This window comes from Myotis nattereri (genome assembly GCF_964212035.1).
Source record: "Myotis nattereri genome assembly, chromosome: 16".
Taxonomy (NCBI): domain Eukaryota; kingdom Metazoa; phylum Chordata; class Mammalia; order Chiroptera; family Vespertilionidae; genus Myotis; species Myotis nattereri.
Window position 1 is genome coordinate 32326241 of NC_138091.1, and position 27334 is coordinate 32353574.

Consider the following 27334-nt stretch of genomic DNA (forward strand, 5'->3'; position numbering starts at 1 on the left):
AGAGGGATGGATGCTGTATAGCCTGCTACGCTAGAGTGAAACTCAAATCACTTGGCTTCTTAAATAAGCTAATGTACAAGGTAAAAGGTTCCATAGCTCAGGAAAGTGGAAAAAAAGAAAAATGAGAATTTCTAAAGGCAAGGAAATCTTAAAATCTTTTTTGAGGATGACATAAAAACCAATCAAAAGCATTGGTTTTATTCTCTTTATGTCATATCATTTGTTCTGTAGCCCAGCTAATAGTTGCTTTTGTGTGTTTTTTCCCCCTAAAGCAAGTTCCCACCTGCTAGCTGCTGCTTGAAAAAGTCAGTAAACCATTTGCCAGGTGCCTGTAGGTAAATTACCTACCCTTCAGGTCACTTAATCTTTGCAAGTAGGACAAATCTCTCATAATTAAGTGTTCCATTTCAGACATTAAAGCCACAGTCCCTGTGACACAAGTTGGATGCTCTGGCCATGTGAAGGCAGTCAATCTGTTAAAGTCATCGTGGTGGTAAAGTAGGCAGTACCCTTGAAGAGTGGATCTCAAAATGTGGTCCCCTGGACCTAACAACAGCAGCTTCACCTGGGAATTTGTTAGAAATGCAAATTTTCAGGCCTCACCTCTGACTTACTAAATCAGAAATTCTGAGGGTAGGGCCCACCAAACTGTGTTTTAACAAGCCTTCTAAAACTGATTCTGACACATGAAAATGTGTGAACCATTGATCTAGAGCAGTGGTTCTCAACCTTCCTAATGCCGCGACCCTTTAATATATTTCCTCATATTGTGGTGACCCTCAATCATAAAATTATTTTCGTTGCTACTTCATAACTGTAATTTTGCTACTGTTATGAATCATAATGTAAATATCTGATATGCAGGATGTATTTTCATTGTTACAAATTGAACATAATTAAAGCATAGTGATTAATCACAAAAATAATATGTAATTATATATGTGTTTTCTAATGGTCTTAGGCGACCCCTATGAAAGGGTCGTTGTTCAACCCCCAAAGGAGTCGCGACCCTCAGGTTGAGAACCGCTGATCTAGAGGGACTTAAATCATTCTAGGTAGCTTCCTTACTGCACGTACAAAGAAAGCAATGAGAGTGGGGAGCTAAAATTCAAGACTGATCGTTTCCCAAAAGAAAAACTATATATGCAGGTAGAAGAGCAGGGGCTTCCTCCATTATTTCCCAGTCATACTGAACCTGTAAGTGACCTTAGAATGAACCAGGGCATTGAAATGGGTGGATCAGATAGCATACCTCAGAGCTTCCCTGTCAAAGTACCTTCTAAATTTTGCATTTCTATAATTCTACTGTACAAATGAGATTCAACACATCCTTTCAAATAACCACCCTTCGGTTTACCACGAACAAATAATGATGCTGAGCAAATGGTAAAGGAACTTGATGTAGTTTGCTCTAGTGCCTGTTTTCTTCCATAGAGTTTAATTTCTGCTCTAAAGATTGAGCTGCTTTTTTTCCTGTGAAGTAGGGAAAGGTACCAGTCATCCTAGGCAAGAGAAAGGCTATGCTGGAGGGCTCACCCTTGGCCAATAAGTAAATCAGAAGCAGAGCTCGTGATGGAGCCCAAGGGTGCAAATCCTCATGCCACACCTTCTCTTCTCTTTGAACCCTGCTCCTCCAGAGCTACGTTCAGAATCGGCAAAGAAAACTTGGGTTGTAAGACAGAGACCAACCCCAAACCAAGACATGTAAAGGGAATGGAAAGGCGACCCAGAAAGCTGAGCAAAATAGAAAACGAAACAAAGAAAACAAGCGGCATGAGATCAGAGCTTTCTAACTACTAAGTTACGAGGACTCCAATCAAGCTAATTACACAGCAGGTCCTCAAATAGCATCATTTTGTTCAACGCTGTTTCCTTATAACGTTGAAGAGAGAAAAACATCTGATTCCCAGCCAGGGCCACTGTGCGGAGTTTGCATGTTCCCCTGTGTCTGTGTAGACAGGTGTTCTTGCTTCCTCCCACATCCCAAAGATGTGCACGTGAGGATCGTTGTTGTGCCTCAATTGATCCAGTCTCAGTGTGTGTGTGTGTGTTCCCTGTGATGGAAGGGTGTCCTATCCCACCTTGCACCCTGAACTGCTGGGATAGGCTATGGCCACCTGCAACTAGAATAAGCAGCTTGGGAAAGAATGACCTTATTTGCTTTTATTCATCTTTCTTAAATGTATGGATGGCTCACATTTATTACCTGCTTAATTTAAAAGTGTCTTGGGTCTTTATTTAGAAGTTTGGTGATATTTTTGTAACCGGAAATATGCCATAGAAACTTAATTCTTGTTTATATCAATTAGCCTATGGTAGCATTGGTTTCGTTATAAGTTGTCTCACTTAAAGTCGCAGTTCCCAAGAACCCATCAATGACATTAAGTGAGGACTCAATGTATAAGGCAGTGTACAATACTTCCAAACTTTTTTTGGAGGAAGAGTGTCTTATGATTCTATCATTTCCTTCAGTTAAAGTAAGTGGGGTAAGTGTTAAGCTACTGTTCGTAGGGAAAAAGAGTCTAGAAGCTTTACACTTAGGATTCTGGTGTAAGGAACAAAACCTGGGTCTTCGATGCTAACCTTGAATATAGTGAGTATAGGATTTTATTCCCTTGCTTATTTAAAACTTATGGCCTAGCCCTGACTGGTTTTGCTCAATGGCTAGAGCACTGGCCTGCGGACTGAAGGGTCCCAGGTTCGACTCTGGTCAAGGGAATGTACCTTGGTTGCAGGCACATCCCCAGTAGGGGGTGTGCAGGAGGCAGCTGATCGGTGTTTCTCTCTCATCGATGATTCCACCTGTCTATCCCTCTCCCTTCTTCTCTGTAAAAAAATCAATAAAATATATTTAAAAAGATAAATGATAACTGCAACTTTAATTAGAGCTAAAAGAGAAAAAGCAACTGTTAAAATAAATAAATAAATACAAATAAAACCTATGGCCTAAACTAAATTTCGCTCCTGTGCAATGTGAACAAGTGGCTTCAGCAACAGTCGCCTTCAAAGCAATCTGAACATCATTGAAAATATTCATCAACATCTGCAATTAAGATGTTTAGAATCTGTTGTGCTTGGTTTTCCTGCACCATCTTTTGGAACCAGAATACTCAGTGGGGAGGCAGGTCTCATAACTCCACCTCAGCAAAATTCTACTCGAAATGCTTCCATTTTCTAAGTGCCTAGAACACTCCACATGTGCCTAGCAAAATTAGCAATTTAATGAAAAAGGCAAAATAAAAGGAGTGTGAAACATGAAGGAAAAGCAGCTAATTTTTTCAGCCATTCCCCAAACCCCCTCCCATCCGGCAACCGTCAAAATGTTCTCTGTATCTATGAGTCTGTTTCTGCTGTGCTTATTCATTTATTTTGTTTTTTAGATTCAATTATTGATAGCTATGTATTTATTGCCATTTGATTGTTCCTTTTTCTTTTTCTTTTTTGCTTACAGCGTCAACCAGGTACAGAACGAAGGAAATGAATGATTTAGGCGAGGTCCAAAGCTGAAAGTCTGGAATCAGTCATTCGGAGCAGGTTCCATTGTATGTCCCTGCAGGTCTTGGACCTCGCCGGCTGTGCAGAGAGTACCATGGCTTCCATGGCCACAGTGGGGGCCAATGCTGGACGCCTGGCTTCTAAGCAAGAGAGATGAAAGGCCTCTAATGTAATAACTGACGGCCTCTCAGTGCCGTTTGAACTGTTTACAGACTGAGTTAACGATTACAGGCAATGTGTATCTTGGCCAGGTGCCCACATTTCTTACCCACCCGCCAGATATTATCAAAGAGCCCTTCCATGCCTGGCTGGAGTCCTTCCAAAGCACCTCACAGAGATGCCGACACAAAAGAAGTGTTCAGAATGTGCTCGCTCTCTCCTGAGGCCAGAGCAAGGAAGTCAGAGTATCAGGCATGAATTAGGTGCCAGGGGCTCAGTTTCCAGGGCTGCTCAGGACTGGGGAAGGGGTCAAGGTCAGCACTGGGGCCAGGAGGGCCAGATTCTTTTCTAAGCTGTTTGGGAGGTGTAGGTAAGAGTCTTCACAGCTGGCAGCTAGAGGGCCAGGGGGGAAGGAAACAAGACCCTTGAGATGAAGCAGGATTCTGCACTACCCATGACACAGAGGCCCTACCACAGCAGATCTGTAAGGCCGGGTGGATTATTTGGCGGCAGCAGACAGAGGAGGGAGGAAAGTATATTGTTTTTCCGAGCAGTGCACAAGCTGAAAGAGAACATCATCTCAAGACTAAGATAGAATAAATGACTTCAAAAATGATAGTAAATGAAGTTGGGGGAGTTAAGAGGATCCCTCTTTATTGGGGTGAGTCCCAAGAGACTGAATAATATTGGTTACAGCATTATCAAAATGTTTTTCACAGAAATACACAAGTATTAATCACGAGATTTAATGGGAAACTGGCTAGCTTACGACAGAAAAACAGACACCACCAATAATGTCAGTAAAGCTTTCTTTAAAGCAAATATTTAAAGAGCACTTCACCAGGGAGAACTGAGTCCAGTTATTATTTAATTCTGTGTTAACTTATGGACAACAAAAGGAGATAGAAATGTCTACCATTTCTTTATTAGGTACTTATTGGCCTCTGGGTACATTTGAAAGTGGAATAAAAGGCAGCTCCTAAAACTAAGTCATTATATAAGATGGTTGCATATTCACCCCAAAATTATCATTACTACAACTCTCTTGAAGGGAAACACCTGTCTTCAAAATCTAAGCAGGGGTTATATGACTTTTTTATTTCCATACATGGCTTGATGTTGAGGGAACAAATATAACTTATTACAAAAGGCTCTCATAAGAAAATTTGAAGACAGTGGCTGTAATTCATCTTCTTTTATCCATATATGAATATAGTCATCATCGTTACATTGTTTCCTTGAATTTCCTTTGCAGCATCAATTGGATATGGTTATTTTATTCTCCTGTCCTAACTTGCTGGGTAATGTTGCTATTATGGAGCAGCTGGTGACCCACCCTGTGTAGTGGGGGATAGGCCTTCATGTTCAAAGACTATTCTTCATACTATCCACCGTGAGGTGGAGATGAACATGACATCACTCTTTTAATGACAGGGTAGGTCAGGAAACTGATCAATTAGATTTTTGAGATTTATTGTAATGTTTTATATTTTCTACAACAGACCACAACCCATGTGCACTTACTTGCACTATGCTTTGAATAGAAACACAATTGGATATTGTTAAGTTGCTTCATAGAAGCACTTCTAACATTTTCTAGGCTCCCATCTACCGGGGATACTCTTTTCTCCTGGAAAAAGATTAGCATTCTGTTTGATTCTTAGAAATCAAAATCTTGCTTGCACTTAAGTTGTAGAAAGGATATGAGTCAGCGATAAGCTCGAAACTACAAAAGTAAATCCTATCAGTTGATAGTGAATTTTATGAAGAAGTTCCAGATAATCCCTTAGAATATGGTCCCACACTCTTCTAGAAATAGCCTCAAAGAGGGAAGAGAATATTTCTCCAGCTTCTCTCTATAGGTGGTTATCAATGACTTGATATCAGATAGAATGAAGAAAAATAATGCATTAGATATTGTACAAATGGAGAGAGCCAGGGCGGTGTGGCTTAGTGGTTGAGCATCAACCTATGAACCAGGAGGTGATGGTTCAATTCCTGGTCAGGGCACATGCCCAGGTTGTAGGCTCGATCCCCAGTGTAGGGCTTGCAGGAGGCAGCTGATCAATGATTCTCAATCATCACTGATGTTTCTATCTCTCTCCCTCTCCCTTCCTCTCTGAAATCAATAAAAATATTTTTAAAAATGGAGAGAAATAATTTAGAAAGCTACTAAGGAAACAGAAAAAAATCAAGTGAGCAAGAACTTAGAGGGTGATGTTATTGCAGAAACACAACATTCAACAATCCAATGCACATAGCGTGGGTGAGAGAGCACACCTGGAGTACTTACTATCCAAAGTTAGAGCCCTTACTTTGTACAAGAGATTAATACACAAGAAGTTCAAAGCAGGCCGACAAAAGGATAGGTGGACTTGAGATGATTCACTGGGAAGGGCAAGGGCCACCTAGACGGAACACTTTGAGGACAACAACCGGAAGGCTAGAGTGCAATAGCTACCTCCGCCGTGACTGGGCTAGTCCAGATGCACTGGCTCCACTGGAGCAGCAGCTGTGTCTTTGAACTTTAGGACTCTTGGGGGCGGAGAGAATGGCCCTCTTTCATCCTCCCAACTACTCTCACCTTCAGGTTGTGAAAATCTATGGACACACAATGGTTTAGCTATTTTCCAGATATTCCACCTTATCTAGGGAGCCAAAACCCTACCGCAGCATTCTCCAAAGTGGGGCATGGTGCTGCGCAGGCAAGTCTATCAAGAGGAAAACAAAGTTCCTTATCAGTTTTCCACATAATCAGTTTGCTTGCACAGATTGACAGTATATGGAAAATAGATAAGAAACCCTGATTTCCTTCTTCAGGTGATTACTACTACAACCTCTCTGTCTTCAGTACCTAACAGAACTAGCAAATATTAAACAGGATCTGGAATTCCTTTGGGGAAAAATATAAGGTGATGGCTTTGAGGCAGCCAAATGGTCTGTCAGAGAATGACCTTATCTAAAGATTATGGCAAAGGTATTGCCGATATGAGGCAGCATAATGTGACGGAAAATTCCCTAGCTGTGAACATACACGATTCAATTATTTCAGAGGTCCGAATCCATGGTAAGATCCAAACCTACTATCACAGCAGTAGCCGTGAAGTTAGTCCTTCGTTAGGGCGCTACTTCATTATTATACCTACTTGAAATTGTCACAGTTCCCTGATAAGTAAATCTATCATGGCAATGAAATCAGAAAGCCATCAAGCACAAAAATCTGAAAAACATTCTTTCGCAAGGGAGATCATATAACTTAGTCCCTCATCATAAAGATCAAGTGTTAAACAAACAAAAAAGATCGGACTGGTTCTGCAGCTTAAGAAAGAAAGGAAATGTGGTTTCTCTAGCTAAAAATTTTCTAGATGATCCAAGAACAGCTGCTTAGAAACTACTTTCTAAACAAATGGCCAAGGGATGAGTCTAAACATTTCATCAACATATTACAATGAAGTCCTCTAGGAAGCTGCCTTACCATTAAGGACAGAGAAAACCACAGATGCTGTGATTTCAGTTCTTCTCTTTCATTTTCTGTATTTTGTCATTTTCTTTAAAAATCTAAGCTTTCATTTGCTAGGGAGGTAAAAGGGATCTTTTTCCCATGGGAAGACACAGCTGTCAGCATGTAACCTGGCATGCACTTGCCTGTTAATTCAGCCTGTAGAAAACTGTCTCCAGATGAACAATAGCAGCAACACACCCACTGACTCAACAGAATAATGGTTATTTTATGACATTTACCGAACACATGCAGTGAACACATGTACTAGTGCAGTACATGGTATAGGAGGAAACAGGCCCAACCTAAGTAAGACCAACAGAATACGGAAGATACAAAAGTGATAACTTGCCATAGTGAGAAGAGACAGTTAATTTGACAGTGGGCACAGATTTTTTTAATGACCCCAAAATGAAAATGAGAGAAAGAAACAGAAATTCTTAAGGAGAAAAATAGCAAACTAAACTAAAGAGAGATAAATGAGCAGAGCTAAAAGGAAAGAAAAGAAACTGAGCTCCAAAATGCTGAATTTGAGACAAGGCTGAAACAGAGAGCAGGTCATTGTTTGTGAGATTAGACATGATTGTTTCCTACTAGGTGAAATTCACTAAAATTACAAATACAGAGAAGGGAGCTGTCCTAAGGTTATCCATTCTGCATGTGACCATTTTCTCAATAGGTGAAATTTCAAAGGCCACATATCAATTTGGCTTCAGAGTCTCCAAAGCCAGCCATTTTCAGAGGCTGGTCCAAGGTTTGCTGAAAGGAAGTAGCTTCCCCTAAAGGTTTGAAAATAAGCATTTAGAATATATACAGTCCTAGCCAGTTTGGTTCAGTGGATACAGCGCCGGCCTTCAGACTGAAGGGTCCCAAAGTTCAATTCCAGTCCAGGGCACATGCCCAGGTTGCAGGCTCGATCCCCAGTAGGGGGCGTTCAGGAGGCAGCCAATCTATGATTCTCTCTCATCATTGATGTTTCTATCTCTCTCTCCCTCTCCCTTCCTCTCTGAAATCAATAAAATATATATATATTTTAAAAAGAGAATATATACATATATACTACATTCCATATTTATGGTCTACATAGAATATGAATACCATATCCTATATAATAAAAGGCTAATATACAAATCAACCCAAAGGCGGAACGACCGGTCACTATGACATGCACTGACCACCAGGGGGAAGACGCTCAATGCAGGAGCTGCCCCCTGGTGGTCAGTGTGCTCCCACAGGGGGAGCCAGGCTCAAGACTGGAGAGTGCAGCAGTGGTGGTGGGAGCCTCTCCTGCCTCCGCGCAATGCTAAGGATGTCCAACTGACGGCTTAGGCCCACTACCCTTGGGGAACAGAGCAGGCCTAAGCCATCAGTCATATATCCCCTGAGGGCTCCTGGACTGCGAGAGGGTGCAGGCTGGGCTGAAGAATCTCCCCCCAACCTGAAAGCACAAATTTCATGCACCGTGCCTCTAGTATTATATATAAGTATATATATTATTTATAAGTACATATAGAATACTAGTGGCCCAGTGCATGAATTTGTGCACATTGAAAGGAAATTAATTAAAAGAAATATTTTAATATTGCTATTCGCCCTTTCTCTATAATAGGAGTGTCAGAGATGAAAGAAAATTAGTAAAATGTATATGAAAATAATATATAAATTGATTAATAAATAAACAATAACATGATATAACAACAAAGACATAATATAAAAACAACCAAATTCATGATAAACAATGACAGGTTGAAACACACGTGTGCTATTGGCACCAGCGAGAGCTTTGTATGTATTGTGCATGCACGAGTAAACATTTATTTTTAAATTGCCAGTGCGTGTCATATGGTATGTACCAGCTGGTAGGTTGGTCGGATAGTCAGATAGGCAGACAGTCGATCACTTAGCCTTATATATATATATATATATATATATATTTTGTTGTTGTTGTTGTTGTTGTTTGTTTGTTTGTTTGTTTATCTACACAGAAACACATATGTTACCATACGTAGTCTCATGGTGGTTGCTTTTGCATGATGTTAATTTTAAATAATTTTGTATTAGTAGTTGGCATCCTTATCTTCAATTTCCTAGAGCAGGGGTCCTCAAACTCTTTAAACAGGGGGCCAGTTCACTGTCCCTCAGACCGTTGGAGGGCTGGACTATAGTTTAAAAAAAAACTATGAACAAATTCCTATGCACAATGCACATATCTTATTTTGAAGTAAAAAAACAAAATGGGAACAAATACAATATTTGTATTTGCATGTGCCCCGCGGGCCGTAGTTTGAGGACCCCTGTCCTAGAGTATCTGTTGAGTTCCTTTGGTTTTGATGAAAACTTTCAATTTTTTTTTCCTACTTTACATTTATGTGGGGAAAGCTAGATTTAGAAATTTAAAAATCTGTATGTAGAGATACATAAATTAGGAATTTAAGAAGATACACGCAACTGAAAAACTAGAGGGGAAAATATACATGTGTATAAGCAAGTTTTATTGTAGGAAAACCATTTAAAGTCTAAAGCAAATAATTCACCAACTAGGGTTGTGAAAAATATGCCCTTTTTTACATAACAACATAGCAACCGCACAGAAGCATTTTCAAATACAGCTGCCAATCAGGGAATTGGATAGTCTGATTATCAAAAGTCCTTGAATATAGAAGTCACAAAATAAAAGTTTGTGATTTATTTAGCTTTCCAAGGATAAGCAGGAACTCCTTTTAAAATTTTAATCTATACTACTGAAACCCTTTCTAAAATGTATTGGTGTACTTTCTTGACTAAATACATTATACTGAAGAGAATTAACCTTTATTTGGTATCTTTGGTCTCTTATAACACTACAAGAATATCATTATGGTCATCTTTAGTATGAAATAGTTTACATTCTGAAGAATAGGAGATAGGGCTGAACTTATGGTATCCCTAGAAAGTCCTTAGAAAGCTCTTGTGTTATTTGTTTTTTAGATCCTTTATATCTGCTTCTTCTTTAAAATTTAGCTTTGATTCATAAGCATAGCACAGAAAAAAAAATCCCGGTTAACTTGGTATTTATTCTACTTGATAAAAATTTCTTTTAAAACTCTGGTTCTAGCCCTAACCAGTTTGGCTCAGTGGATAGAGCGTCGGCCTGTGGACCGAAGGGTTCTGGGTTCGATTCCAGTCAAGGGCACCATACCTTGGTTGCAGGCTCCTTCCTGGCCCACGTCCTGATCAGGGGGCATGCAGGAGGCAGCCAATCGATGTGTTTCTTTCACATCAATATTTCTCTGCCTTTCCCTCTCTCTTCCACTTTCTCTAAAAATCAATGGAAAAATATTCTCGGGTGAGGATTTTAAAATTTTTAATAAATAAAACTCTGGTTCTAAGGTAAAGAATAGAATTGGAAATAAAAATTCAAATGACCAGCTATGAAATTAACTTTGCCACCAAAGTTGCCAAATTTGAACAAGGTATCCAAAGACTGAACTATTTACCTTAAACACATTTTCAGACATTCCAACCATAAAAATGGAGGCTGGCAGTCATTCATTTTTAACACCCACTGCTTAGGATCTCAAGACTTTGTCCAACAGCCTCAATAAATGTATAAAGATATCAAGAGGTAAAGGTCAAAAAAGGAACCATGAACATGAAACTAGGCCGCTGGAAGTGACCCAAAACATCACATGCTGGGTTTTCCTTTTTAATGATAATAACAGTGATACTGAGTGTTTATCCATGCCTTCCCTTCAAGTGCTTTGCAGACTTTCTTTCACTCATTTTTATTAGGTCTTGGGAAGAAAACAGTTTTCCCCAAGAAGTACCATCAGGCAGGGAGGATGCTTCCCAAAACCAATAGAAGGGAAAGATTTGCCTCTCTCCATCTTCCCCCATACCTACTTGTCTTCTGCCTCCCACTATGCTATCACACTCTGATTGAAATGGATTATAATACCATGCAAGTGTTGAAAAGATAATAATGGTAACTGAGTTGGTTTCTAAAAAAGCTATAAGCTCCGTGTGTTTAATCATAACAGGGAAGAGGTGAGTAGATGAGAAAACCCATAATTACCTTTATCCCATTATTTACCTATTTGGAGGGGGGGGGGGGCTTCAAATTGGTAAAGTTACAGTATGAAAAACAGATTTTCCATATTGCAGAACATTATTAGTCTCTGAAATGACTCGAGGGATGATCTTTACCTCAAAATGATTTCTGGGCCACAAATATTTGGTAGGTGTTATGACTGAAACTGCTTAGTCTCATCTTGATCTACTACTTCTCAGATGGGGAACTGGAAGTCTCAGGGACTTGTGGGATAATTTCCAGGTAGGTTATAGAATCTTATTGGCCGAGCTTCAAAGAACTACATGTTGGGGCCAGCATAGCACGAGTATAATGAACTGGGTAAATTAGTTCCCTTCACAATCCTAACTCCCTTCCTTTGAGCTCTTAGAAAACGGCTGCAAAGGTGGACAGAAAGCTGAAACTTCAGCAATCTGAGCAATTCTTTCAGGGTCGCAGCAATGAAAAGACGACTCCAAAATTTCAAACTGAAAAATGTAGTATGGTTCTAGGATCCCTCTGACTCTGAGAAGTAAAACCTTAGAAAATAGCTGCTTTGTGTTGTGTCAGTGATCATGGAAGGACGAGAATGGGCTTACCATTGTAGAACAACCACTTGTACAAAGATCTAGGGAGGGCAAGTGATTCACCCTGGCACAAGCAAGGCGGTAACAGAAATTAAGTCCCACCCTAGAACCTATACACTATTAGTCATTCTCTAAGACACTAAGGCTACTTGTTACCACATTATGGTAACATTTAATCAGTCCTTTGGCCCACAAAATTTGTCTTTTTAGCTACATAAAAAATACAAGTAGTCTTGCCTCATTATTTTAAGATAATGCCAAATTGAATTCAAATAGTTTAACTGGGCCCAAATCAATAACCTCTAAACTTAGTATTTCTTACAGTAATTAGGTGGATAAGAAAGAATTTGAGTCTAATTATAATTGATAACAATAAAACCTGACCTGTGCAATTTTCAAAGACACTTCTCATACGTTATTTCATTTCACGTAGGCAGACTATTTATTATTATTATCCCCATTTTATTCATGAGGACACAGGCTCAAAGAGGTTAAGCAATTTTCCTTAAGGTCATAAAGCTAAGAAGGATCAGAGCTGACATTAAAACATGACTACTGAGAGCTCTTTTCACCGTAGGATGTTGCAACTCACTTTAGAATGCCCTTTATGCCTTATTATCATATTATATCATTATATGTGGATACTGTGCAAAGAGCACTATTTGATGGGCACATTATCTTCAATTATCTGATTGGTGATAGAAATTACGTTCTTAGGCCAGAAGGCCTCGAGTTATACATAAAGTTAGAAGATAATGAAGTAACTCTATCCTCAGGGAACCCAAGAAAAACTCTGATAATTCAAAAGGAAAAACGGCCTCATTCAGGAAGTTAGATTGCTTCTGAAACAAGTGCCCAATCAGAGAACATTCAACTGGTGGCCAATAAGGGTAACTTACATTCCTGAGAAAAGCAAAAAAGCAGCAGGGACAACGGTAGGCTCTCACTTCCAGAAATGCTGCTTGGTGTTCTAACTCTGGAGATACGTCTACGGTCTCTTCTGGATAGATCATACTCTCCTCCATGTTTACTAGATATGTAAATGCACTAGGCAATTTCCAAATACTAAATTGCCAAATGAGTCATTTCCATTAATATATCTGCACACAAAAAACCTTGAAACCCGAGTGAACCAGAAATTTACATCCTCTCCATTTGATTAAACAGTAAATAATCACTGAATGCAATGCAAACACTACCTTACAAGTCAATGGAAGAGCTAGTACTAGTCATTCTGCAATGGGGATATCCAAGTTTTGGAGTATATGTACCCACTGCTTAGGTGCCAAATACTAGATAGTTTCTGGGTCGAGTTTGGCTACAGGAGACAATCAGGTCTCCTGGCAGCACTCACAAGGCAGGTGCAGTCATATAGAACTTGACTTTTGATTCTATTGTCTCTGTCAGGACAGGTGGTTTGGCAGAAGTATGGAATCCTGCCAGACAGGCTCCAGCTCAAACTTCTCTTTAGAAACAAAACAATAAAAATGGAAACAAAATGCCAAATCCCGTCCCATACCTTGAAGACTGATATTGTTGAAACACCAGGGCATTTTATATAATAACACTAATTTGGTTCAAGCATACATCAACTCAGGAGAAATAAGATTACAAAAATGAAAGGTCAATTGCAGGTTGGGCTCTTCCCTTATAGTTCAATTCCCTCCCTAGCCCCCTATATAAGCTGAGGGGACACTTACATTTCAGTGAAATTTACACAGAAATTCTTAGTGTAAAAAAACTCCCCAAACTGTAATCTAAGGCCTACACAGACAAGTTAGCATTGCTGAGTGGGATAAAAACCTTTGGCAAATCCTGCCTACCCCACACATGCTCACTTACCTTCCTAGAACAAACTAGTGCATTGAAAATTTTGTGAGACTTGGTCAGTTGATGATTCCATCAAAGAGACAGACTTTCTCTAAAACAAAACTATAGCATGTTATTTCAGAACAGAGTAACACTATGAAGGATGGCTTCTGGTGGCAAAGATAGGCAACGGACATTTTTACCAGGTCTGAATCAGAGCGAGCCTTTGTGATTAAGGATGGGGGCTCCTACCCACCACAAGGACACCAGAGGCGGCTCTGAGGAAGAGTGCTCAAAGAATCTCTGTGGGGGCACTGTAGCTGCCACTCTTGGAAATTGTGAGCATTTTTGGTGTTCTTGGAATTCTTATTTCCAACCACTACTTTGTGGTTGCAATGAAGGGATAGGAAGAGATTGGACGTCTTTACTTTCTTCTGTTCATAATCACAGAGCCAAGATTAAAATAAGGAGAATGTACTTTGCCTGGGGCATAATTCTGCCTGCATCTGTCTTACCCATCACTTTATTTTTCCTAATTCTTGTTTTGGTTGTTGTTAATTTGCTCGAGGAAGGAAAGTTAGATCATCTATAAAGGGGTTCCAGAAAAGCTTGGAAAAATTCGTGGATTCGGAGGAGGATATTTAAGAAGGAGCCATAATCTCTGAGAACAACGCCCTATAAATGTCCCAAAGTGCAAGAACCAAAATATTAAATGAATCATTGTTCTTACCCAGAAAATAATTTCTTAAAGTTACAGTCTTAATTCTCTCTAAATGACAAATGGTCTATTCAGGCCCCAAAGATGAGGCTGTGAAGCCAGTACTTAACGTGGTTGTGCCTCTTTATGCCTGACTCAATCAAACAGTTTAAATCCAAAAGTAAGTTCCTCTTTCATTTACCTGCCAAGACCTGAGTTCAGGCCCTCGGGGTGCAGAGGTTTTCCTTTGTGGGTGAAAATTACATCATCAGAGACAGTAGGGTATGCAGGGAATGTGGCTCCCAACATTGTGATATCATCAACTGCCCTGGGAGCTGAAGTACTGAAGGTTAAAAAATGTGGTTTTGTTGTTGTTGTTTCAAGATTATTGTTAGAATCTAATGTTTCCCAATATTAGGTTTTAAAAGAGCAGGTAGAGGAAGGGTACTTCTTCCAGTAAGAACCTCAAGAACTGAACATACAGAAGTTAGGTCCAGATAGAGCTTAGGGGCAGATCTTAGGGGTGTATCCAACTGAGGAAGAGCAGAGACTTAGTTATATTAGGCTCCCTCCCAGCTCTAAGATGAGTGTATTCTTCGGGGGACTTGCTAATGTTGCAAGTTTGCATTCAAAATAAATTCTAGGCACTCACATAATCCCCCAGTCTCCTCTGAACTTTCTTTGATGCCCAACAACTAAGGACAAGAATCTTTGATTATAAAACAATTTCTCTGGCTGGAAGAAAATTCTTTGCAGGGCGTAAATAGCAAGAGAAAGAAAAGATTTTTCTGAAGTGCAAACTAGTTGGAAACCCCCTGGGGAAAGAATCTGATTCCCAGTCTTTGAGAGGACCGGGCCTGCCTGTACAAGCTGCCTCTGCGGCAGGCCTCTAAGAAGACGCTTTTGTGTCTACTGTATGGCCCTCAGCAACAGCAGCAGCCCTTCGAGCTTTTTTTTTCTTTCTTTCTTCCCGCCCCCGCCCCCCCAACAGAAGTTTTCCAATTCCGGGGACAAACAATGCAAAAAGTCACGCTTTAACAACAAGGCGTAGTTCCTAATCAGATGGCCCCCTTTCTACTCCTTCCAGACGCCTCCAGGTGCTTACACACTAGAGCTCTAAAGCCCCAGCCACCGCACATATCTACCAGCTGTTCTGAAATCTTAATTCTAATGTAATTATTCAACTTATCTCTAAAAATTCAACTTCATAAAGTATTTTGGAATCAGACGCATCCTTCTCCTTCTACTACATTCCAAAGATGCATATTCGCTTAGATGTAGGTTTGTGATGGAAGCGATTGAAGTCAGTGTGGTTTGGCCAGTGGGGCAGCCTTGATGAAGGATTCAGAATAGGGGTCCTCAATCCAGTACAGATATTTTAAAATAGAAAACTCCAGCGAAACACTCCCTTTTGAGTGTGTTAACTGAATGTAAAGACAGTATAGAACCAGAGGAATAGAAGTGCAGCTGAGTCTGATGCTTGGTTTTGCTTAGTTGTGTGACTTTAAGTAGTTTGGTCAGATTCTTTTGTATCAATTACCAAACAAACTTTATCTCAGGGAAAAGAAATAAGTAAGCAAGTTACATGTCCCTTTAGTATACTACTTCTAGAAAAGCATAAGCTCTAAATGTGTAGAGTTGTTGGGGTGGTGAACACAAGATACAATATACAGATGATATATTATAGAATTGTACACCTGAAACCTATCTAATTTTATTAACCAATGTCATCCCAATAAATGCAATAAAAAGTTTTTTTAAATTAAAATATTTAAATATATAAATGTTTAGAGCTGGAAAGGATCCTAAAGATAAGTTACTTCACCAACTGGACCCCAACAGATGAAAGGTTAAGTGACCTGCTTTTACTTTTTAATGGACAAAAATCACCTATGGACTATTCATATACCTAAAGGGGACAACTACATTCCATAATTTCATATAATCTCTAATGATAATATATATATAGTACACCATCCAGTTTACTAACTTTAGAGCAAGTAATAACCTAATGTCATAACAGATATGTACATTCTTCTTGAGTTGGTCTTTATATCCTTCATTTAATACTAAAACCAACAAATTTCGGAGAATGGGAATAACAGATATTAATGACTAAAGTCAATAATTTAAAAAAAAACACCTTGATATTAAAAACAGATTTTGCTGAATTGAGATGACATTCATATACTCTTCACATTCTACATAGTAATCCTAGTATTTATTTCTTCCTTATACAGTTTGTGAAGAATTAAAAGCGAGTCTGTGAGATTATCAGTTCAAACAGAACTCCCAATATGTTGAATTCTATTTACAGCTCAACTTTTTTTTTTTAATTTTACTATAATTTAGCAGGAACTTCTGGTACATTTTAGAAAGTCAGTTTGCAATTTGAAAAGAAAGCCATGATGTTTAGTTATTTCAACTTCTAAAGAAAATGCTACAGATGAGTATTATACATACAGGAATATTTATGCAGGCAATAGTATAACCTCTATGTAACTGGTAACAGAGAAAATTAGAAGGTCTGACTGTTTGGGTTTAGTTGACCTCTAGCTTTAAGTTGCCTGGGTTAAAAATTTATATTTTGGGTTTTTTTTTTCAGTCATTGGGGATACCTTGAGACAGAATTACCAAAGGCATTTGAATGATTCCTTAGAAAATGAAAATCAGCATTCTCATGTGTCTATGCCTGCACCCCTCATTTGGCAGTCATCACATACCACCTTCTGCTGTTTAAGCTGAATCTCCTCCATTGGGCTGGGCTAGGGGGTTGTTCTTTGTGTTCCGATAGGACCTGCCACAGCATGTGGTACAGAGTAAGAGACCCATGTTATAAGACATGGAGAGACTCCAGTGCAGTCCCCACAGTCAGTAAGATTCCCAGCCTACACTTCATAGACGCTATTGCTGTGCAGTGATTCTATGGCAGAATAAATCGCAGGTGTACCACAAAAAGTAACGCTTAAGTTGCAGAAGGTACTTTTTGTTCGCTTGTTTTAAAGTATACCTTCTAATTTGACTAGGGGTCAAAGAGGAAAGAGACCCTATGGCAGTCTATAATATCTTCTTAATGGAATGTTCAGGAGAGAAATATCTGCTGGCATCTGCTTTTTAATCTCCCTGCAATGACCCAAGACAATTTAAAATAAATAAATAAGGTTTACTGAAAATACTGGCCAGTAAGATATGGCAGTAGATTGGCAGTTCTTTGACCAGCAAACCACTAATATCTCTGAGTCTATGTCTTCCTCTGTACAATGAAATGATTGAATTAGGTGTTTCTTCTAGTTTGAAATTAGATGATTATATTTTACAAATGGAATAGCCCATCCCTCTACCCCTCAACTCCCTCCCTGCCAAAAACCTGTATTTGGCCCTTGGAATGGAAAACTGAATAGGACTTAATTCCAACATAAGGCCAATAAAGTCCTTCACAAAGTTTTAAGAAAAATACTTGACCACAAGAATTTTAACGTCTGATAACCAATATGATTCTAAGTAGAAGATATATAAATAAATAAAAACCATGAACCAAGAATCATGCAAAAAAAATTTTTTTTTGCAGTGGATAACACGTAAGACTGTAGAAATGGCTTAGGGGGGAAATAATGGGAATCTGTAATCATTATTTGGGAAATACCAAGATTAATAGGCATAAAATTTAAGGCTTTCAGTTTCATCCAAATTTTCACTTAATATTTGGAGAGCACATTTTTTTAAATACACATAAGTAGATCTTTGTCAGATACCAATGTTTACATCTAAGATGATCTTAGTTCAAGCTGGTCTTATAGTTCCATCATAATATTGTCTGTCTGACTTTAAATAATGTATACAAATACTTTTTAATTAACTAAACTGACAGTAAATTAGTTCTAAGAATTTGGTTTCATTTCTTGAAATAATTGGGATTATTCTAGGATAGCAGCTTTTATTCTGGTGCCCTCAAATCCCTACACCTGTTTCAGAGATTCTCAACTCACTGAGATTTTATGTACAATTGTATGTTAAGTACATATGGCCAATAACTTTCATCACATTCTCACAAATCTTTCATCACAAATCTTTCTTGGAAAATCAAAATTTCCTAAAAAGCAAGGGTTGAACTCTTAACCCAAATAAATGCTGTATAAAAATACTGTATAAAAGAGCACCTCAAACATATTGTTTACAATTTGGAAATAACAATCAGGGAGACACTGTTGGTAAGATAGAGGAGCAAATGAATAGAGCATGCTATATCAAACCCAAAGCACTCAAAATAATTTTCCTCATAGTCTACTTAAAATATGATGAGGTAAATACATCCGCTTCATCCTCAAGTTATCATCCCTCAACTATCAGTTAGCACCACCATAATGTTCCTTATTTTCATTTAATAAATATTTATTAAGTACCTACTATGTTTCAGGCACTAAGTATATATACTAAGGCACTAGTCCCAAGAATACAGCTCTGAACTAAAGAGACAAAAATCCTTGCTTCACAGAGCTCATAATCTATGAGGGAAGACTATAGAAGTAAAACATTACAGTATGTCACATGGCAATAAAGAAAAATAAAGCAGGGAAAAAGAATACGACTTAGGGGGTTGTAGGAATAGGATGGTCTAAACAAACCTCATTAAGAAGGTATATTTGACACTTGGGGGTGACATTGGAAAGACTAAGAAGAAAATAACTGGGTATGATTGGGACTAGCAGTAGAAAGGCCCTGAGGTGGAAGTATGCCAGGTTTAATTGAAGGACAACAAAGAGGTCAGAGTGGCTGGCATAGAGTGAAGGAGAGAGCAGGGGAAAGGTAGGGGTGCCAGGCCAGATCCTAAAGAGGCCTACAGCTCACTGTAAAGACTTTGGCTTTTACTCTAATTACAATTCTCAAAAGAACAATGAATGCAGGTCAGAGCATTAGCTCATAGGGTTTTTTGAGACATAAAGTTGGCAAACAGCTTCACCAATACTTTTTTGACTGAATTCACATTGAGCAACGTAGGTCCAAATAGAGGAGATCTTAGCCACTGACAATATTTTAGCTTTTTAGGGTTCTCACTCAGGAGAATTGATCCCTGAGCATTCCACATCCTCAGATACCTTATAGATTGGATTACTCATCTACTTCCCACAAAGCAGACTGGGTCCATCTCTGTGCAGCTTTGTTCTTGGATAATTTACTTGCTTTCTCTTCCCCATTATATTTTCCTTTCTGTAAACTGAAGTAAATACCACCTGTTCTTATCTGGCTTGCACATATTAGTGAATCATTTTAAGCTTCTTGGAAGAAAATATAAATTCAATGGAACACCATTATCACATTCTTCTCTAATAATACCCTGTTACTGAGTCTGGTTCTTGACAAGACATTTATAATAGTACATTGGTCATTGTAACATCTTTTTCCTCTACTGTACTTAGCAATTTGAAGGGAATAAGAGAGAAAAAAACAAAACAAAATAAAAGTTCCCAAAAAACACTTTCCAGTGAAAAAAATATAAAGACAAAACCTATTAAAAACAAACAAACCCAACCATATGCCCCAGGAATATCCTTAATACTGTATTATAAGAAAACTATGGCTAATTTTTATAAAGAAAAGGACAACATACACTTTACAAAAAAAAAAAAAAAGAGGCAATGCCTACCCCCAGAGTCAGCTGACTGAACATCAAATAGACCGAGAGGGACAATAACCAGGGACACAGCTCATTCATTACCCACAACTGACCACAGAAATTTACAAATTTGAACTCACAAAATCTTTGCGGCAATCGACATGAAGTCGAAGTGTGAAACTATTATCTATACAAATCTGTTTGATGGTTGCTTACAATGAGATATCTTCTCAACTTGAAAAATTCATTACAAATATCCTGCAGCTTCCTTCTCTCCTCTGGGTGCCAAGCCAAGAAGGCTCTGAGCTGGCACTGCAGAAGGCAAGTGCCTAAGATTGTTTGTGCATACAGAGGAATTACGTCTGTTGGTGTACTTCTGACTATGTTCCAAAGTCAATTATAAATTAAGTGGATTATCTGCACCTCAATTAACATAAATAACTGAGAGTTGACTATACCTTGAATATGAATACTTCTTTTAAAGGCTGGCCTCAAAGCAAAATCACAGAACCTTTGAGATCTCTGCTTCCAAGGAACTCTAACTTGAATAATGACAGTTAAATGCATGCTGTTTCAAAGTTTATATGTCAGGTTCCTATACTCTATACTTTACCATAGACTGTTATAAAATGAAGAGAAAGACAATGAAAGGTGTTAAATTAAAACAGAGATACTGAGTAAATAAACATTCTGCTTTACAAATACCTTTGCAAATGAAACACAAATGGGAGAATAGAAGAAATACAGAGGTTATTAGAAGTTAGCAGGATATTATGTTTTCTGGATCAATCTCAGAGAATAATGTTCATCATTTTCATTCCTTTCTATTGTAGAAAGGAATTAATCATTTATATAAAGCCTACCCTGGTGTTCTGTTCATCTATGGCATTCTTAGATGTATAGAGTTTTAGCGCTGGAAAAGTACCGGCTCTAGGGTTCAAGTTCCAACTATGCCACCTACTAACTATGGCCATGACCTTGGCAGATACTAACAGTTCGGGCCTCGGTTTCCTTATCTGTAAAATGTGAAAAATAAAGTACTGCATGAAGTTATTATGAAGAGTAAACAAGCTCATACTTGTAAAGTTCAAAGCACAAGTTGGTTACACACTGTTATACTGCAATCCCTCAATCTTACAGATACAGAACCTAAAGCCTGGAAAGGTGAAAATCATTTTGTCCCAAATCACCCAGCTACTCAGTGGCAGAGTCAGAACTGAAAGTCAGTCCCTTGAGTCACAGTTTAGTCACTTTATCAACTACAGTTTTTCCGTATAGCATTCTCTCCCTGGTTTTGTCCAGAACTTTATAATAATAAAGTTTTCTCTCCCTCCTCAAATAATTCATTTCAGGACCCAACTACAAATAAAGTAAAAAGTGCAAAGTTGGGATAAGTAGGTGCTGACTACTAGGTCAATTAAGGGGCAAGCGGAGACATCGTGCAAGGGGGAGTGTGTGCAGGAGGTGCTCACGGCTGCTGCCCAGATGCTAAACACCACAGCTCCATTGTAGTGCTGAAGCCTCAGGGCAGTACATTCTAATCTTGATCATCACTTGATCCTGAGTCTAAGAAAATCCAAGACAACCAGCTGAGCAGGAAGAGTGTGATAGCTGAACTGGTGACCTCTCTATGCTACACTAAGATCCTTTAGCACTTGCTTTTTTTTTTTTAATCGTGTTTTTATTTTCCAATTACAGTTAACATACATTATTGTATTAGTTTCAGGTGTACACCCTAGTGAAAGATTAATTTTGAGTTGTCCCTCTAATTAATAACATTTATGAATAAGGAACAAAAATTGAAAAAGAAGATAGGACGGTAATTGTTTTTACAAGTGGTAGCAACCATATTACTAGAAATAATACAAACAAGCCTTGAAAAGAGGTAAACAAACTAAAAAACTGGACAATTAGACAATGCATAAGCTCCAGCACATTTCCCATATACAGTGGTATAAACCAGGAGAAGAACATATTCAAATGAAAAATAAAAACTGTAAGAAGTAATAACCACTATTATTTAGTCTTCTTTATCAGTCACTGCCAAGTAATTAGGAAATCTGAAAAGTTTCCTTGAAATTGATTTTTTTTGGTCTCCCACTTTCTGTCTCTCTTTTTTAATTGAGATATAACTGACATATAACTTTATATTAGTTTTAGGTATACAACATGATTTGATATTGGTATATATTGTGAAATAATTCCCACAGTAAGTTTAGTTAACATCCATCACTACACAGAGTTACAAATATTTTTTGACATGGATTGGTGGTGGCTACTTAGAAAAATACTGATTAGAATAGCAGTGGAAGGTTATCCTAAATATAAATATAAAAATAAAGTGGAAATACAGACAGAAAAGTAGAAAGAAACTAGAAGAAAGGAAGAGACAATAATTGTGGCAAATGCAGGGCCAACAGAAAAAGCAGACACTAGAGACAATGGCAAACACGCACAGAGATGTGTAATGATATGGTAATGCAAAGAGGCAGCTCTTGGGCAACAAGAAAGAAAGAAAATTAATTTGGTCAGGGCTAAGACGAAGAGTTATGAAATAGAAGAAAATAGCAAAGGCAACATTTCCTTTTCTATTTTGACTTTCTTCTAGTACTCCAACAAGAATATTACAATTTAAAACTTTAAACATATCTTGGATATTACTGTTGGTAAAAAGAAACCCAAGCACAAAGGATCAGGACAAAAATTTACCAAGGCCTGGCCTTCAATGTCCTTGTACTAGTATATGCAGCCTCAGATGAAGTTGAGACAAGCAAAATTATTTCAGAGAAAATTCTATGGTTCAGCTACAATAATTCATTCATAGGTAGAAGGATACATAGAATTATCCCTTTGGATTTGTGACACCAGGGTACAGCTGTCCACCAAGAAAGCTAACGTGCAGCAAAGCACACCTCAAGGAGACACAAACGGAACTCCAGTTCAATGGAAGGCTTGGCTAACCACAGCTGAGTGATCCTGAGTTGCAGTGTAATCTGATAAGGAAGGAACGGCGTGGATTCTAGAGGTGTAAAACCATGTGTCCCCAATACACTGGAGTTCTCTGAAAGAATTCATCAAATACTGGATAAAGAACAACTGACGCTTACCATTCAAAAGGTTGTCTTTGTGTTTTCATAAGCGACTATTCAGAAAATTTAGTAAATAGTGTGGATTAAAAATTGATTAATAGACAACAAACCAGAAGCAATAGTGAAAGTCTCCAGAGATTAATACTAGGCGAGCTTACAAGTTTATTAATGACCTAGAAGAAGCTTACGTGGACAGAAAAGGTAAAGAAAGACCGAAAATTGCCAATGATGCAAACCATCTACCGTAAAGCCTGAAAGACCTTGCTAAATAACAGATACAATGAACTTCCCTCTTCACAAAATGAGGAACCAATACTGAAGAGTATACTAATAGGCCCAACATTAACAGTTGAAAAAATTAGCAAATTTCACCAGGGTTGAGAAAAAGAGAAGCTATAATAAATATTGACAAAATAATGAATGGCAAAGAGAATGCCAGCTAATACTTCTTATATACTTTTTCCTTTGTGAATACACAGAAACTTTATGTAGAGCTTTATGACAGAAGACAAAAAAGTTTAAAATAAAAAGGACACTATTTTATGCAGTATATAATTAACCTACTGAACATGCTGCTGCCACAGGGCATTAATAAGGCACAAACCTTCGTACGTCTCCCAAACACCTCAGAGATTAAAATATATGGTTCTACAATAAAAAAAGCTTAGGGTAAAAAATTAAAATGGAGTGCATACTTCATGATTCAGAGTATTAACTAGGCAAGTCAGAAAGGAAGTTTCCTTTCCAATTGTTCCAATTGTTGTATTCAAAATGATTTATGTTTCAACTTTAAAATGTGCCTAATTCCATCCTAGAGTTCAAATTAAATGATTATACTCTTATCCAAAAATTATTATGCCATTTTTCCAGATACATTCTCTTCCCCTGTTTATTTTTCTAAATAGCAGGGCCGTCCATTTCACCCAATTCTTCTTCCATTTCACTTATCCCAGCTACTAAATAGTTATTGCCTAACAGTCATGAAAAACCACTAAATCATATATGTAGAATTGCATGTTTGGAAAAGAGAGTTCTATAATTTGTTAAATTATCTCACCTTCTCTCTCAAAATAGACCAGAATTTAAATTCCTATAATACTTTGGTTCTGTTCATATCACAAAATAAAAATCTGAGCTTGGGTACTGAGATAAATCATATTTAACGACATTTTAACTTGTGTCCCAAGACCTACAGCAAGAGACAAATAAAATTTAACCAATAAACAACATCACTTTATGGAATTAGACACTGGACAGACACATTAAAAAGGTACAGCCCTCTGGGCTCTGTCTTCACATGGGGAATGAGCAATTCCCCTGTGAAATGCTATGGCCCCGGTCCGTTCATAAATTCAACACATAAAGAGTTATTTTGTCTATGAATGAGTTATAGGCAAAATTCACAGCCTGAAAGCCTGAGAAGCTGTGTCCAAAAAACGTTGTGGGTCAATAAAAAACATATTAAAATTTTAAATTTTGAAAATAATAAAACTATGTGGAGACAAGACCGAAGTGACCAGGAGGCAAGTTGGCCCCTTGTGTCCATTTTGTAATCTAGTCCTCTCCATTTTGGGCTTAGCAATAGGGTGCCACACGTGGTAGAAAGCCAGCCAGAGCATTCAAGCTTGACTGAATTTTAAAAGTGACACAGTGATCCAATATGCTCCAGAGTGCTGCTGGCCATTAAAAGCAACCTTCTGAGTGCTCACTTCAAATTCAAACATTGTTATAAAGTACCATCCTCAATTAAATACAAGCCCATTTATTTCATCTATCAAAAAATTGTGTCCAGAATGTAACACTTGCAAAGAAAGGTCTTACTGTGCATCTTAAAAGGCAATGTAATAGCAGCGCTAAAAAAGCAGGTGATCTTCTAAAATGTAGGATTTATATGTTTCTTCTTGAGTATAAAATAAGAATTTGCTTTAGAATGCCAATGAGGCAACATCACTGAAAGATGGAACAAATAAAAAAGTTAAGCAGTAGAAGCCCTTGAATAGTATTTGGTTTGGGAGACAAAAGAAGAAAGGCATATTCCAAACAGATGGAAAGTGAAATAGAAGAAAGGCATCCTTACCTGCATTAATTTTCCTTCTGCTGGAGTTATTTCAGCAACACCAGCAAACACACCTTCCAAGGTGAGATTCAGTTTTCCTGTGGGGTCCATTTTCAAGGGGATCACTCTGATAATAGCTTTCTGCTCTGCTGATCTTTCAGACTCCACCGCTGCTGCCAGTACCAGTCCTGTGCGTCCAAAGCCTGCCTGCAGGGTAGCCATCAGCAGCCAGGGCCAGAGGGCAGCCAGCTGTAGCTGGTGGCCACCACTCATGCTACCAGCTGCAGCAATGCACTTCGGCCATACATACTGCTTCCACTAGCTAATTCCAAACGCAGGTTCTCAGATCCAGACAATTGAAGGACGAGAGAATTTATGCTTTGGTTTCAGAAACCCAAGTCATAGTTTTGGCCCTTCCTTTTTCTAAAGTATATTCCCAAGAACAGGTGGCATTCCTGATCTGGCGAGAAGAGGGTGTTTTCAGCCCACTTCTGCTGCAGGTATGTCATTTTCTCCCATCTTCACTATTATTAGTGAGATATCACCACTTCTCTGTGGAATTTCCAACTTTGCTTGAGATTGAATGTCACATTCTGAATTTTTTTTTTTTAATGTCAGATCTCTTGCTGCTGGTCTTCCATATGCATCAAAGTTGTAGAGCCACTAAACCCAATGTTAATGAACAAAACAAGGCAAAGTAAACAACTAAGGCCATGCATTAAAGGTGAGAGTGAAAAACTCCAGCGTAAAAAATGAAGACATGGCCCTTTTTAAGCGACATAATTTGTCAGTGGTAAAAGGCTAAAGATCACAGAGAATTTTTATTTTAAACAGGGAAGGAGAGAGAAAATTTCAGGTCACACCTGGAGAAATATCCAAAGATGCTACAACATGTATTCATAAAAGTTTGTACACTGAACTGTATTTCGACGTGGCCAAAGTTCTAGGCCCGTTAAATTTAGAATATTTTTCATGAACTTAAAATATACTATAACTTTTAAATGTTCTACCAAATTTGCCTGTAAAATAGGTGGTAATTTGTATGTCTTCTCATATACAGGATAATCCTGAACTTCACAACCTTTTCCAACTTTCAAATGAGAAGACTATTTGAAAAGGTTAGCTTTCCAATTATTTTCCCCAGTTAAAAACTGTATTTCTATCTTCATTTTTCTTTCTCTCTGAGGGATTCCAGCTTGTATTCTCCTGCTTGAGAATGCCAAGCACTTTGATTTCCCATGAGATGCTTTTGGAAACTACTTTATTATCCCGATTTTATAATCTGTAATTTTCTAGGTTCATAAGTAAAACAAAGGACTATTCCTAACACGTTTTTAAATTCCTTGAGGGGGTGGGGTATAAAAGATAGGGGGAGTAAGGAGGTGATTAGTCTACAGGCTCTAAGTAGAATGCCCTGGAAAAGTAAAAAGCCAGAGCAGGGTAGATCTGTGCAATTTCTAAGCACACTTCAGAATCAGCGTCTTTGTACAAACAAAAATCTTATTCTAAGATTTTAAAATGTGCACCCTTAAGTAAATATAAATGCACTCCAACCACAAAGCCCACTGTGTTCAGAGGTCAAATTTTTAAAATCTTATACAGTCTTCAGAATAAGTGCTGAAGAGCCAAGCAATTGAACATGAACCTGTTATACAGATTCTTTTGCTGAGGCAGAGGGAGGAAAAAAGAATTTCAAAAGAAATCTGCAAACCTGTTGCGCTGTCGGGCCCACTGGAATCCACGGGGGTGAAACAAATTCAATTATGCTTTTATAGATCCTGCTCAAAAAAGAGTTCAACAGTTTAACCAAGTACAGCTCATTCTTCCACCTTCTTACTCGGCAACCAAACCAAGTGCCCCACACTGCAGGTAGGTGCTGAGAAATTCCACAGCCTGAAAAGATAATCCATGCAGGTCAAAGGCAGAAACTTACTCCAGGGTTAGAGCTACTGTCCCCAGGAATTCTAAAACACTTATAGAGGATCCAAAGTTATTTCTGAAATCTCCTTTCTAACAAAAGTTCTTTCTCTCCCCGAACAGCATATAAAATGATCAAATCTTGAAAGAGAAGAGAAGCAAAGCAACAATTCACTACCAGGAACACAGAAAATCCCAGAGGGAGAAGGCAATATCTCTGAATCATGGATGGACTTGGAAAGTTCAGAAGGATTCGAGTGCTTCTCTTCCAGAAAGACAATTCTGGATCAACTCCCTAGAGGAGGAAGCCTGTGGTTTGTAATTGGTGTTCTAGCTCGGCCTCCCTCCCCTGAGACTGCAATCACGC

At 38.3% G+C, this 27334-nt stretch overlaps 1 protein-coding gene across 1 annotated transcript in view; it reads right to left on the reverse strand.

Moving 5' to 3' along the window:
- RNF43 (ring finger protein 43) overlaps positions 1-26946 on the reverse strand; it is a 60585-nt gene extending 33639 nt beyond the window's left edge. Inside the window, 1 exon segment of the mRNA XM_081110068.1 lies at positions 25072-26946. Coding sequence (XP_080966194.1) covers positions 25072-25323 — 252 coding nt within the window. The 5' untranslated portion in view covers positions 25324-26946.
- Positions 26947-27334: the final 388 nt, after the last annotated feature.